The 15,295-nt window shown below is 37.9% G+C and overlaps 1 protein-coding gene across 1 annotated transcript in view; it reads right to left on the reverse strand.

The window, feature by feature from the left end:
- The window catches only part of LOC104514388 (ubiquitin carboxyl-terminal hydrolase 32-like), a gene marked incomplete at its 3' end in the record, with an annotated part of 53,137 nt that overhangs the window by 3,758 nt on the left and 34,084 nt on the right, over window positions 1-15,295 (reverse strand). The window contains exons 8-14 of the mRNA XM_010158052.1: window positions 8,286-8,417; window positions 6,694-6,801; window positions 5,794-5,909; window positions 5,343-5,405; window positions 3,434-3,517; window positions 666-727; window positions 442-544 (exon numbers count right to left, since the gene is read on the reverse strand). Coding sequence (XP_010156354.1) covers window positions 442-544; window positions 666-727; window positions 3,434-3,517; window positions 5,343-5,405; window positions 5,794-5,909; window positions 6,694-6,801; window positions 8,286-8,417 — 668 coding nt within the window. The remainder of the gene's footprint in view (window positions 1-441; window positions 545-665; window positions 728-3,433; window positions 3,518-5,342; window positions 5,406-5,793; window positions 5,910-6,693; window positions 6,802-8,285; window positions 8,418-15,295) is intronic.

The following is a 15,295-nucleotide window of genomic DNA, read 5'->3' on the forward strand; positions in this document are numbered from 1 at the left end:
TGATCCCCATCAGGTAATGAACCACCGTTCATCACTGCCTATAAATGAAATTATACCAGTTCTCTCTTTCATTTGTCCAGAAAATGCAGAGTGTGTACTTGTGGCCTGTGCGAAGTCAAAACCAAAACAGGTAGCTTTATTATCAAAATGGATCAAAAGACTTAGGGGAAGCAGTATTGCGAGTATGTTTATATTCAAAGAAGTATTTTGACGTGCAGGAATGATGAAAGAAAGTACAGAAAGAAGTGACAATGTAAGGAAATTTTAGTGAAAAGCTCAGCATGTGACAATGATCCAGCAAAACAATTATTTTCCGGTAAGAGACAGGAGATGCTTAATTTCAGGCATTATTGGTTAAGCTGTCACGTGCTCCTCACTCTTCTTTCATTGACACATTCACAAAGAAATCACTTATTCAGCACACATTATTATTATACTTACGTATTTGACATATTCTTTCCACTGGTGCCACCATGGCATTGCAATAAGAAACCAGTTATGCCCCGGCTGAAGGCCATACCTGCTTTCTCTTTCTAGCCAGCCTCTGCACATAAAGAATGAACAACATGAAATATCAGCTGAAACAGGGCAATTACAGTCCTTCTTTTGAAAAATATTAAAAGGTGATCCTGAAACCCATTTAAGATTCTGAGCAAAACACGCACCTAATAATCTGTCCTTCCTCTTCTGGAGTGGCAGGTCGTAGCCCCAAAACTATATGACACACCTGGAAAAAGAACATAATTCTTACAGAGAACTACACCGCTATGAAACAAGAAATAGGTAAATGAAAGAACATAACAACTGTAATAGGATGTTTCAGAAGATTCTTTTTAATTAGGTAGCAAGATTACCTAAAATTGAACAAATCACTAAAACCCAAGTATTTTGAGCTGTGAGATTCAAAACCTCTTCCCACTGTTAAGACGAAGACACCAAGAGTGTCAAATGCCCCCAGGCAAATTACGGTGGACAGCAAATGGATTTTCATTACTTTCGGGTCTGAAGCAGACACCATGAAAACTCAACAGTAACTGACACGGATCAGACTTACAAGCAGTTAAGATGGCTATACGTAGTGGAAAGAGGGAAGGAGGAACTGGGAGAATGCATGCTGTTGCAAGGGGACACACTGAAGTTCTAAAAAACAGCCAAAACAGAAAGGGGAAAAATGGAAAGAAGTGGTTGTATGAGGGACAGAAAGGAAAACTGAGACTAAGGGAGAAGTTTAAAGCAGTCCAACCAACCAGTCACCACCGAAAATGCTCTCAGAATCGTAGAACGTTCTCAGAATGTCTGAGAGCTCTTTTTTGCTTTTTTTTTCTTCTTGAAACAACCGCAGAAGGCACCATCCCCTGCCTGGCTACTTGATTTGGGTGGTGGTTTATCCCGAGTACAAGAGGGCAGTCCCAGGTGGCCAATATCCTACTCCTCTCCTCCCAGTAAAACCATCCTGGCTGTTTCTGGCTGGTTTCTCCCAGCAGCTCCCAGCCACGGGGCTTGCGGCAGGGAGCGATGAGCGGAGGGGAACAGACTCTGCAGGAGCCTTTGTTTCTACTGCAGGGAGGAGGGTCAGCTGTCTCATCTCTGAGGCGGGTTTCAAACTGGTTGCTACCCGTAACATGATTTATAGTCTTTTCTGCATGTCTCTTTAGAGGCTACCAATTTGCATCCCAGCTGGAGATTTCTAATGACTGGTGAGATATATTATTTAAATTTATATTACAGTGTGAGACCATTTTACATTCTGAATAAAACAAAAGGCCATTAGCTTCTGTGAAGCAACAGATTTTCCATCGCACTCAACACAACTGACTCTGACGTTTCTTTTTAGACACATGTAACAGTGTGCTAGGAATCAGATTCTTCATATAAACTAACCCCGCTGCAAACAAACCAATTTGTTGACAAGCCTTCCAAGGTGCTCCACTCGACTACTTAGATTTTCCGGTTGCAGTTGAGACACACAGGCTCACAACAGTTCAAATAAATGCCCAGACAAATCAATGGCAGGCTCTGTCCTGTGCGAGTATGGTGTTGAGCCTGTAGCACAGGGTGAGGTGCCTCAAATGATAATGTTATCAAAGGAAATAAAACAAAAATCTAAAATCAAGTAGCAACTCTGATAGGAGAAAAAATACAATAAATGAGACCTCCAACAAGCAATGTGTAATAATTGTGATGCGTAATCATCAAGACAAATTTATTACATGTTCATTCACCCTGCCTCAGTATTGCATGTATTTGTTAGTTTATCAATATTAAGTTATGACAGGATATTTGATGCCAGACAGTCCAAAACCAAAGACAGCTGTTCTTGGGAAGGCTGCAGTGTAAGCAAAGCCTCATGCAATTAGAGACAAAAAGAATTTGCAGAACTTTCTGATTTTATTCTTTTCAGCTGCGGCGTAGCTGATGGACTCAGAATACCCACATGCAGTTGCCCTGAAGTTCTTGGAAAAGTATAGTTCAAAATACAATTTATGAAGTATTCCAGGTTCATAAACAAGAGAACCAGTAGTATGCTAATCAGGTAGCCTCTCACAACAGTTATTTATTCTTTTAAAACCCCCATAGCTTATTTCTGATGAGATATTTTTCTGCTACAACCTGACCCTGTAACTGATTAAGCTTCACTCACAAGATGAAAGCAGAGCCCATTGGTTCTCCCTGGCCCTCCATGGCAGAACTGAGACTGTCATACAGGGCTGGATGTGAATACTAAACTAGGGGAAAACCTTCAAGGATCCATTAGGATTATTATTATTATTTAAACTCCAAGTATCAGCCTCTACAGAAAATAGGTAAGGAACAAACTGCAGTGAATGAAAATACTCTTATGGGGTTACTTGCTGCATAAAGTGACCCAGCACTAAAATATGACTGTTTTAAGGATTTATAAAAATCCAATTCAAACTCAATTAAAAACAAATTCAGTACATGCTTAATCCTCAGCTTCTGCAACACCGTAGTGATATGACATCACAGCTTGCAAGGACTGTTTCATTAAGAAACCAACGAAAGGTTCCTCAGACAGCCTTAACAGTACGGGCAAAGCGGCTGTAAAGAGTTCGCAGTACCTCTTCTCGTTTCCTGGGTCACTTCCTTGGCAAAGATTTGCCAGAACAACTGTTTAAGAACACAGCCTTTTGCTCATGGAAAAATATAACTGCTGATACAGATTTTATAAACAGTACACTACCTTCACTTTAACAAATTACGTTTTAGGCATCTCCATACAGTAAAAAGAATAATAATCAAAGAGTGACTCATTCCATCGAGGTAATACGTAACTGCAAAACCACTTAACTTATCGCAACACACAGAACTGTAAGCATGTTGACACAAACATTGATGCTGCACTTCGTGGCCACGCAAAAATATCACAAGTTAATTGCCCTAACTTTCGAGTTTAAATTTCCTCTAAACATACCTGAAAAAGCAGATTTAAAAATTCATTGGCAAGTGCACTCTTCACGCTCCATATCTGGTAGTCCTCCAGAGTGAGGTGTCCAAGCTTAGTTCAAGGGAGGAGAAGGGGAAGGAGAAACCATCAAACCATTAACCTATTTCTATCACAATGCTAATTAAATGTGTCATACAAGGCATGACAAAGTTAGTGATTTGATAAAAATTAGCATTTACGACTCGGATATAGAAGAAAAATCCAGTTTTAGCATAACATATGCAATCTAAAGAACCCAAAAGCTTGGACAGAGGACAAACTACATGACACATGTAACCTTCGCTCTTGCTCTCCATCATCTGGATTTAGTATTCGTGCCCAACTGCAATAGTCACACTTTCTCAAATCACAAAGCCAGCAGAAGCAGAATGTGACTTGCCAGGGCAATCGTGTTGTAGGAAACAAAGCAAGACTAAGACTTTGATAGTCCAAATAAGCTGTGTACGTATAGATAACATGCATCCATTCAGAAACCTACCACCTTCCTCTGTGGGTTAGGAAAAACTATTTTGGATCATAAGGACTTGATGATCTTACCTTACACCACAAGTCCTGTTAATTCCTAATCACTTGCAAAGTTACAGTAGCATAACACTGAGCGATGTCAGAGGGACCTTCTGATTTTCAACAACTCAGTGACAGGACCAATCTGAATTTTTTATATTGCAATATAATTCATAGCCATTTTTACAGCAGTGGCAGTTACTCTGCCTCTTCTTACAGACCATTTTCTTCAAAGTTCACACAGGTCAAAGCTAACATATGAAGAGAGGTTAAGTAATTTATGTAATTACCGCACCATCAGTTCTTTCTAGCACTACATTCATGACGCAACTATGAAAGAGGTTCTGAAGTCTTAGCCTTCTTTTTTAACTGTTTGTGGAAATGAGACTGCTATACACCTGCTTATAAACTACCCTTTTTAAAAAAGCAAACAATAAAACCCCCAAAGAATGAAAGAAAGTACTCACCAAAGCCGTATTTTCTATGGCTTTGGTAATGAAGGAATTATAGTAAAATATTTGCCCACCACTTTGTGGGAGTACAAGCAGCCAAGACAACGATTCAAACAAGTAATTAAGTGTTTCTAGACATTCTTTACAGTTTTTTTTAAATTATTTACAGTTGCCAGACACCCTTCCAAATTAGCAAAGCAAAGGATGAAATAATGGAAACAATTTCCCCTGTATCATTTGCTGATGACTGTGCCTATCTCAAAAAAACAAGAATGTAATTAAAGATTTACACACAGCTAACTATAAAGTTATAAACAATATAAACTATTAAATTTTTGCTGTGTGTCACGACAGCTATGACAGATGTCTCCATATTTTCATGGCTACTTAGTTCTGAAACAACCTTGTCCTCTATAGTTCAATGGCTGCATATAAAATTATTGCAAACAAAGGGGTTTGATAATGAGAATGCATAGGTTATTATTGAATTAATACACCTCCGTTCCAATATAGGAGCATGTCGTCTTCATATAGCATAAAATATAAGATACACGAATGCACTACCCCTTTTTTCATAAGATCATTTTTAACACGAAAAAGAAGAGAGTTTCTCCAGAACAAAAGTCAAACATCAGACTGAAACCTGGTATTAATTCTGCACAGAAAAGCCTTGCAAACAGTATATGCTTCAAATTAATTTAATCTGCTTATGTATTTTTGGTTTATTCTCCTATATAAAAATGGCTTATAAAATTCAAACATGTTCTTTCTCTCACACAACGGTGTGCAAAGTTCTCATGGAAAACTGCCATTTATTGACATACCTCTGCTTTAAAGAGAGCACAAGATTTTAGTTTCTCATCATTAAAATGAAGATACTAGGGTATAAAAATGACAAGGAAAGAACAGCAAATTCCTACCTTTGTGGTATCATGCATATTCAAAATGTCTTGTACAATTTCAGACAAATCCATGTCCAATTCCTTAGCAAACAAAAGGATTAGAAAACAGTCAAATCCTCACAGCACTCCCTGGAGCTGCATGTGTTCAGAATAAAAACACAACTATAAGAAAAGTTGATGATACCTCTATGTAATTGGCAACTGAGTGCTTCCAGACAGTTGTACTTTTGAACCTAAGGTTTCTTTACATCAAACAGCATACATAACAGTCAAATCATTCTGCTTTGCTTAACAGAAGTCAAAGTTAGGCAAGGTAAGTTCCATCCAGTTACCTATACTCTCCCGCTCAGGTAGTTCAAGGAAGCCTGTATTTCACTGAAACCATGTTCAAACAACACTTGCATTCCTACTTTTGAAGGATGACTTTATGAAACAGGAGGAAATGAATCAAAAACCAAATATAACTTACAGGTATTTTATCAGTACGGTTATCTTTCCAGACCTCTAAAAGTGCAACCACCATTTCTTTAAGTTCAGTGCGAGACAACACACCATCCCGGTCAACGTCAAAAACCTTGAAGCAAACTGAGAAAAAAGGAAATCACTTTTTTATGTTCAAACTACTCAACAACTATTTTTTTTTTCCTTGCAGAATGTAAGTCTGCAGAGTCACAAGAACTTGATTTAGTGCTGACAGTTTTGATGAGGCAGGATGCATGTGTGGTAGTGAGGAAATGGAGCAGCTGTGTTTAATAAACTGAAATCTAGACTCCTGCAATTCTGCGCTGTGTTTTCTGATGTGACATAGCAGGGAACATATGTGCATCCAGAATTTTCCAGTGAACGACAGCTTTTAAGTTGCCACAATATGGCTTTGGAAAAGTATGGAACAAAGGTGTTTCAAAACACAAGCACCTTGCAGGGAGCCAGCTGAAAACTGGACAGTAAACAAGCCAGAACATGGTATTTACCACAAGGCAACCAACTAGGACATTTGTTTTATATTTTATATAATGAGTAGATGAGTGTTTGCACTTTCTGTATTGAGACACACACTAGTGTATCACAATGCAGAACACTGCAAAATAACTTCTGAAATACAAATTTCTTTTTCCAAACAGGTCAATAATCTACATGAAGCTGTGAATATAAGCTATAATATATACAGAATTAGGTTTAATCATCCTCTATAAAAGGAAGCCTTGATATTTACAATTTCTTTAATTTTTTAAATTCTAAAGTCTGTCACCTTTCACAGAGACACACTTGTTGAGTGGAAAAAAATTCTATAAAGGTGGAAACAAACAAATTTCATTGCTCAAACAATAAAACTTCTCTAAAATTAATAGTTAACATTTCGCATACTTACACTTCTGTCTTTCTGCCAAGGGTCCCCTGCAACATGCTGAGAGCCCACAGGAAATTTCTTTAAAATCTATGTGATTGTCTCGGTTTTCGTCAAAAGCATTAAACAAACCTGCAAACCAGAAAAGCATCTCCTGTTCCAGCATCTGGCTGAAACAGCTGACAATCATACTTAGCATTTACATGAAGGGTTAATGGTTAACATTTTCAAGGAGAAGTACAAATACTTGTAACTGATTCTTACTAAGTGTAGTAAAGATAACTAAGCACTACTAAGACCGTCTTAAAGATCGCTCAATGCACGGCTAGACAAAGGCAAGGATCGGGGATGGATAGCGAATCTGCACAGCTGCCTTATTCTCACACCTTCCCTGTAATGACTGATTTACAGAAGTGTACATCTAAACCACTGTGGTCAGGACAAACACTTTCACAAAAGCTGAAGGACCAAAATAGTAAAGGTACTCAGAAGCCAAATGCTTTGGCTTTTCCAAAGTGTTTGATAGAAACTCCTATGAAAATCACTGAATATCTTCGCAAAATTGGCCCTGAGTTAGGAGTTTAGTTACCAGCCCCCAAAGTGTTTGAGTTCTATTCATTCAGCACATATAACTTCTTTGTATCCCATAAAGATTTTTTTAGTGACAATGACTCAGTTGCACTATCCACAGAAGACACATGGAACAACCAGAAACCATTCAAGTTTCCCCATAGCAGCTATGTAAATGTCTATCACTAAGGAGATAAAACACACAGACAAGCACAAGGATATGGGGATATATCCCTGTTGAACTGAACACAGTTCTGGTGTTCTAAAAGCATCCATCCACAGCAGATGAATTTCCCATTTTCTACTGACTGCTGCCACTTGTCAGTAAAGCTGACTAATTGGTGATAAAAAACTGTCACTCTAGGACTGCAGACAAAAACTAGCATACAAGTACAATGTTATTTAATGACTGTATGTTGTGGAGTAAATGGCCATTACACAATTGCAACCTCCAGCTATTCCTGGAGTGGCGTCAACTTGAACGACCAGCTTGGTTATTGGTGTGTCTGCACTGCAACATACCAATCTCCTGACCAAACTTCTGAACAAAATTGTCTTAGCTTACGCTGTTAGGGCAGACCGTTTCATTGACTGCATGCTCCCGCTTTGGACTAGCGTGCTGAACTGTCATTTAACAGATGAAACTCCCATTTGTCATTTTAAACAGTGGTCTCCTTTTGGATGTCATTAAGGGACAGCAGTATACTTTGTCATTACAGAATCTTAAGGAACCCAAGAAAAAATTTTAAGCAGGGCAGATTATACCAAATGTTTGCCATATTTCCTGACAACTAGTAAGACTGCAACACACAGAAGCATCACTTCCTTCGTCACCCAGATTTCCCAACAAATAAGAGATTTCTCAGTCATCTTTTCTCATTTTCAAACATTCCAAACTCAGCAGGATGAATATCTGTAATTTAAACTTCTAATAGATTTTAAAACAGGCCCGCTTTTAGACCCCTAAAATTTGTATGTCAGCACACCACCAGGTAGTGACACCACAGCAACATCACTTCCACACACGTTTGATCAAAGTTCCATACCTTCACTCAGAGATGGATGAATAGGAGGGGAAACTAAGGGAGCAAATGTTTCTAAATCAAAACGTCCAGTTCTTGATTGAGCTTTTAGCAGCCAGTATCGTTTTTCAAGATCAATGATGTCGGATTCTTCCACTGTATAATCAACAATAATAAAATTAATTTTTGGTAATATCTAGACCATATTATAATTCAGCAGTATTTTGTCACAAAGAAAAGTGACATTAATTTTTTTATGCCTGACTCCTGCATATAATAATTAAATATACAAGCATAGCAAAATAAAGGTCCAAATTTACTTTCTGAATCTACAGAAACATCTTAATTATTCACCCTCTACGAGTGTAACACCAATAACATCATCACAAGTGTTTAGAAATACAGAAATGAACTTTTCCCACTGCTAAAGGCTCCAGTCGTCTCTTCATTTTCACATATTTCTTCCTGGTGAATTGAGCAGGTAGATTATATGTGCAATATCTTATTTTCCCAAGGTATCCAGTATTTAAACCCTCTTAACGGATGCAAAGTAGCATTAAAAAAAAAAAAATTCCCAGAACTTCAATGGAAAATAAAATAATTTAGTACTTGGCTGCTCTTGAAAAATTCCTATTTGAAATATTTAGCCTTCTTATACAGGAATAAGTCTAAATTTTAGTGTGCCGTTCAAACACTGTATCTCAGCATTAATTTTTTTCCAAATATAGAATAGTTTTTTCTCTTTTTTATTTATACTGTAGATGCACTTAGAAATCCAGTCAACACTGGGGAGTGATATACAAACCTGGAAGACAGTTTATACTCAGGAATTTACAAGCTAATTTAATGAAGAGGAAAACAACAAAACTCAAAACCTATCAATGAGTAATACAAGGTGCTAGGCAAAGGTGAATAGAAATAGCAGAAGAATGACTTGTGATTCCTTTCAAAACATTATACACAATTGACAGTCTCCTTATGTCTTATCCTTGAAATTAAATATATATATAAATATTACATTTCTGCTCAACAATACTTTTAACCTTTTTACATATGCAAGTGTGTCACAACACTGCTTTAGGTCAGTGCAAATTAATTGGTTCTCAAACAGATATGTAATGACAAAGCTGTCTATATTAAGAACCACTACGTGTGATCCCATTCCCAGATGGTTCTGAGCCTTTAAATCCACACCAGCTTTCTAATAGGTTTAACTTGAGCTATTTGGCCTGGTTTAGTCTACAGAAACAATAATAATCCTGTAAGGCTTAAGAACAGAAGAGCCCTAAAAAAAATTTAGATGTCAAGTTAAATTTTATTGATTTCTTTTCCTATTTCTGCCATTAGTAGTAGTAATTTAATCAAAACAGTAACTTAGGTAACCTACAATAAGCATGAACTAGTTGTAACTACTCAGCAGGCATGCCATATAATGCATCACAAACTACACAACACCTTACCCTCATCAGCAGAAAGCTTGGAAAAGTTTTAACGAAAGATTAGTATCTGAAGTAGAGCTGGAGGAGTGGAAGGGGTTTGCATCTTCCTGTAAAATATTTTTAGAGTCTAACTAGAAGAGTAACATCAGTGAAAATATGTCCTCCTCCTCCTCTGTACAAGCAGTGCAATCACTAGCCACACCGCAGAGTAGCACAGGGAACACCCACGCCAAAGCTGCAGTTCCAGGGTCACCTTAAGCGAACACAACTCCAGGCTGCACAGAGCAAGTTTAACTTCCCCCTTAACACCCGGCCCGCCCGTGCTGCAGCATCCTCACTTGCATCATTATCAGCTATTGTGCATTTACAAAGTGAGTGAGATAAGAAAACTGATGCAGAAGGAAAACTGAACTGATTTTCTTTCTCTTCTCCCCCTCGTTCCTAGATGGATCAATTCCCTTATCTGGCTTACCACCTCCTGGCTCTTGGTTGTGCGGCAATCACAGAATCATAGAACCCTTTGGGTGGGAAGGCACCTTTAAAGGTCATCTAGTGCAATGCCTCTGCCATGAGCAGGGACATCTTCAACTCAACCAGGTGGCTCACAGCCCTGTCCAACCTGGCCTTGAATGTTTCCAGGGATGGGGCATCTACCACCTCCCTGGGCAACCTGTGCCAGTGCTTCACCACCCTCGTCGTAAAAAATGTCTAACTTGCATCTAGTCTGAACCGACCCTCTTTTAGTTTAAAACAATTACTCCTTCTCCTATTGCTACAGGCCCTGCTAAAAAGTCTGTCCCTAATACATACAGAAACAGTCATCTAAACATTTAAAGAACATTAATCTACAAGAAATCAAGACAAATAGTTATTTCTGTATGCTGATCTTCAAAAAAGTATCACAGGTGCTTAGGACTGCCACAGATGTAAGCAGCTTCATGAGCCTAAGCAGATGTAGAACTGCTTCTAGTACGTTCCAAGAAATAGAGGAATGTCTTGACAATTTCATGACGTGCCTGCCCCACAACGGTCAGCATATCGACAGGTGAGAGAAAAGCTACCAAGCAAAATACACTTCCCTGCAGTCTTGTTGCCTCTACAGGTAGCAGGGTGCTACAATACTGATAAGAGCGAGCTCCCAAGACATGACACTGGGACTAGAGTACCAGCATTCTGCAGGAAATACAAGAAAAAGTGTATCCATGGAGTTTCAAGTACAGAAATAAAAAGTAAAATAAGTAATGAAAGCTAAAAGGCACTTTGTGAGAGGAAACCTTAAGTACACTAAGAGAATCACAGTACTATTATACGACCTAAACAACTGCACACAAAGGGCAAGTTTGCACTGTCATTTAGCAGAACTGCACCACATTATTGCTCTCCTTAGCAAACACAACAGCATTATGCTAACTCTCTTGAGCATACGCATGCAAATCACACTGTTTCCTCACAATTTACTTCTGTGACAAGGAAGAACAGCAAATGTGCTAGTTGCACTTTGTTCCTGAAATGATGCAACACTAAGATGTCCAAAAAACATAAAGAAGGTCACATTGTCTTTACTGAACAGCAATCTGCAGAAACCTGCTTTCACTGGCAGGTGTATTACTTATTAGTAGTAATTAAGAATGGAAAGATTGTTATATTTTGCCAGAGAACCTTTCTCAGATATAGAAGCAGCTGGTTGTACTCCCATTCTTTAAACCGCACTTAACAGATAGTTTCTACAGTGCCAACTTTAAACCTTTATCATTTCAATCTCTGAGAAGAAAGATTATCAGAAAGCATCTCATCTGCATTTCTCTCAAGCAGTGGCTGAAATTACTTGGTCATTTAAAAGGCAAAGAATTTTCAAACAATCATCTCCAAAAGAACAGCTGGTAAGTATTAGTGTGACATTGATATTATAGCCAAGGCAGGTCCAGTGTATTGACTTTCCACAGAGCTAAACATGTTAGAGAGTAAAACTGATAAGTAAATAACTTACTTTGTACTGATTAGACTTACATAATTTTGGTCAAATACAAGTAAAACTATGACAAAAGAGTATTTTTCATTCACAGTAACAACGAACCGTAGCCCCCTGCAATAGTTTCACTTACATAAAATACAGAAAGATTTATGGGATTACAGTGCACGTGAAAGTTTAACTCTGTGGCTGAAAACTCAGCTATTAAATAATTTGATTTCTCCAGAGTGAGTTTTTGTCCACATAATCTTGTGAACCAATCTCAGTATACATACTGCACCATTTATTCCTCAATAAATATAAACTAAAGGAATCTCTTGCAATTTATGATATATACTTCTATTTGTTATTGAAGTTTAAATGAAGCATGATAAAAGCAGACTCTATTTATTATCCAAACATACTAATGTTTATGAGAAAATGTCAACTTCTTGTAAAGAAGTTCTATACTGATAAAGTATTTTACCTTTTCAAACTCTAAAATTGTTTTGTTCCTAATGTACATTGAAATCACATCAGGAAGTATGAATTAGGTTTTCATTCAGTAATTAAAATTTTAAATAACTTCAATTTTTAAAAATACTCTTATCTTATAAATACAATATAGTCTAAAACATCATAACAGACTGGCTTTCTAGGCCAAGTACACATTTTTTTCATTTATTAAATCATGAATAAGCATGATATGATTATTCAAGGTCACATGGAGACAGTGCGAAACTGCAAAATTTAATCATATAGTACCAGTTTCCTACCATATGTTATTTTATGTCTCCACATCACTTGTCCATTAAAAATATGAAAAACTGTCAGATCTGTAAAAACATGAAGTGTTTCATAGTTCAGTTATCTAAGATTTAGACTGATGATGTCATGTACACCTCAAGCCACAGTCTTCATATAAGGAAGAACAGGTAAACAAAACATTTTCAGCAAAAAACATGCAGCTGAGAAACTGTAAATCTCCTAAAAATGACTTAATTTTTAAAAAGCCACCACACTGTGACAGTCAAGCTGCATCACAGTGATAAACACTAAAACCAGCATCTTTAATTTTAATGCCATTTTCATGAAACACACCCTTCTCAAATATTACATAGGTAGCAAGCCATGAATATCCTTCTGTCTAAGAAAAAAAAAAATTAACTGGGTTTTCATTTCAGGCACTATTTATTAAATTCTTTGTAACTCCAGAATTAACTAAGTATTTCAACATATTTTAAAACTTTAATTTTTACCCACCTATTGGTACAATCCTCTCTGGTTCACAGCAGTAGAAGCATACCATATTCCCAACATTTTAACCAAAACTTGGTTTGCTTTATTGTTTACCATCATATCCTCCACACAAAACCCAGTCCCCAGGCGCAGAGAGAGCTCTTCATTGCGCAACGGCTGAGTCAGACCCAGAGACCGAACCACTCAACACCGAACACTATTTCTGACTAACTACACTTGTTTGTCGCTCACAAATTAACACAGGGAAGACACTGGAACCTGGGCACGGAAAGCTGCTTCACAAGGCATAAAATAGCCTGGGAACTAAGAGGATAACGAAGTGGCAAGATGCAGATTAAGTGACACTGAGGCTCTTTTCTTATTGGCCTAGTCTCCTGCTGTACCTCCATCTTTCATTTTCTTCTTCCCTAATGAAAAAAATGGGCACACAGAGGAGGAAACATCATAACTTCAACCAAGACCATTGTGTTTTAGACACGATATCCAGGCGTTTATCTAGCAGAATATAGATTACCAGTGCCTGAAGATGAAAACCCACACAGAAGGGGCATTAAACACTCCAGTTCCTCTCAAAGCAGCAGTGTTCACAAACTCAGAAAAAAAATAGTACAGAATGAAATACAGTCTTAAAGGCACCTTTAATAAATCCAAAATCTTCAGAATTATCTACTGGCCTTTCATTCATCATTAAGAGACGGTGTTTCAAGAGCAGGTACCACAGCTGAAGTGGGCAAGCTACAGAGCACGCACTTACATCCAGCCAGCCCTTTAACGTGAGCAAAGCGATCATTTCATTTTGCTTTCCTTTTACAGACTTGCATCTTCATCTCACCACAAAGCCCTACAGGTTTATAAATACTTCTCTGACAGAAGATGTTACTTCCACAACATTCACTTTAAATTTTATACTGTTTCAAAAGCTCACTCTTCCATTTCAACCATGGTGTCTGATTATTCAGGGCTTCTCTCATTCATTATGTTAAAGTAACATACATAACTATGTTCTAAAATACAATTATTATACTGATTACACACTGTCATACTGCACCTCAGTACATAAGAATTCTCAGAAAAAGCAGGAACATTTAATGAATTTTTTTACAACAGAAGACAGTCTCTTCAATCCAAAGGAGAAGTAGGATGCTGTTTAATAAGAACTCAGTGACACAAGAACCAGATAACAAAAAAGTACAAATTACGTGGTCTGTCAGTTTGAAACCAGTAACCCTCTGAGAAATGGCAGTATTGTCCCCATAGAAAAGGGACAAAAACTTGAACATACAGGTCCATCACAAGACACTGAGACACACTAAAATGACCCACCCATAAAAAAAGGCCACCACCACATATGTTGCAGCAGCAGAAGTATTTCCAGCCAAATGAAGGAAAGCAATAAGGTCTCACCAGGAGTCAGTATGACAAAAACACACCACCTAAGTCTGAGATGGAGCAGGGGATGGAGGTACCTGATCTCAAACAGACCTCAACTGGACTCATTTTACCTTAACAAAAAGGTTAAGGAAAAACAACTAGCATTTATACCGAGTAGTAAAAAGGAAGGAGAGCAGAGACTCTCTGCAACCACAGACAATGTTGACAGAAAATTAAGAGATAAAGAGCCCACAAATAGATGTAGATGATGTACTATAACAATCCTGCCCAATAGGATAAAAGAAAAAACCAAAACCAACAAACCTCAGTATCTAATGAGAGGAATGCCACAGTGACCCCCAAGGCCCACAGCTGGAGGGACAGGAGACCCTGCCATGTGTCTCCTGTTCCTGCAGCCTGTCTGCCAAACCAGGCCCCGGAAAGCTGCACTTTGCAGGTAGGATGGAGTCAGTCCCATTCTGCTGCTTACAAGAGCGCATCCAGCCAGGGCAGGCAACAAAGCAGCATCCTCCAGTGGCCGAGAACTGTGTTACTGAATTACTGCATTTGGACTTACTGGGTGTTCACTTGTAATTATTAAGGATGCATAATTATTTGGAGGAATATTCCCCTCCAGAGAATCTCAGTGTTATTAGTAGTACCTGACAGGATTTATCTTCGATTTACATGCTCCACTACAGTGCTATTCAGTATGAGCGTTTTCAAAAAAGCAAAAAACCTGAGAAAATCCAAACCACTGCTAGTTGGTCAGTAGTCAGGTGTAGGAGAGACTCACATCCTTGAAACTGTTTTTTAGGAACAAAGGGCCAAGAGAAGCTTAAGCTATTTTGGTATCTTTTAAGCGTGTTTATGATTTAAGTGAAATGGAACAAAATTTGATTAAAAGCTGAAAGTGTGTGCATCTTCCTGTAACTTTAAAATTTCATTTCTAATTATGTGTTGAGAAAATATAATTAAAGTCATCTGCATACCAAAATAAATGTTATTTACAAATG

The sequence above is a fragment of the Eurypyga helias genome, unplaced genomic scaffold, assembly GCF_000690775.1.
Source record: "Eurypyga helias isolate BGI_N326 unplaced genomic scaffold, ASM69077v1 scaffold26428, whole genome shotgun sequence".
Classification (NCBI taxonomy): domain Eukaryota; kingdom Metazoa; phylum Chordata; class Aves; order Eurypygiformes; family Eurypygidae; genus Eurypyga; species Eurypyga helias.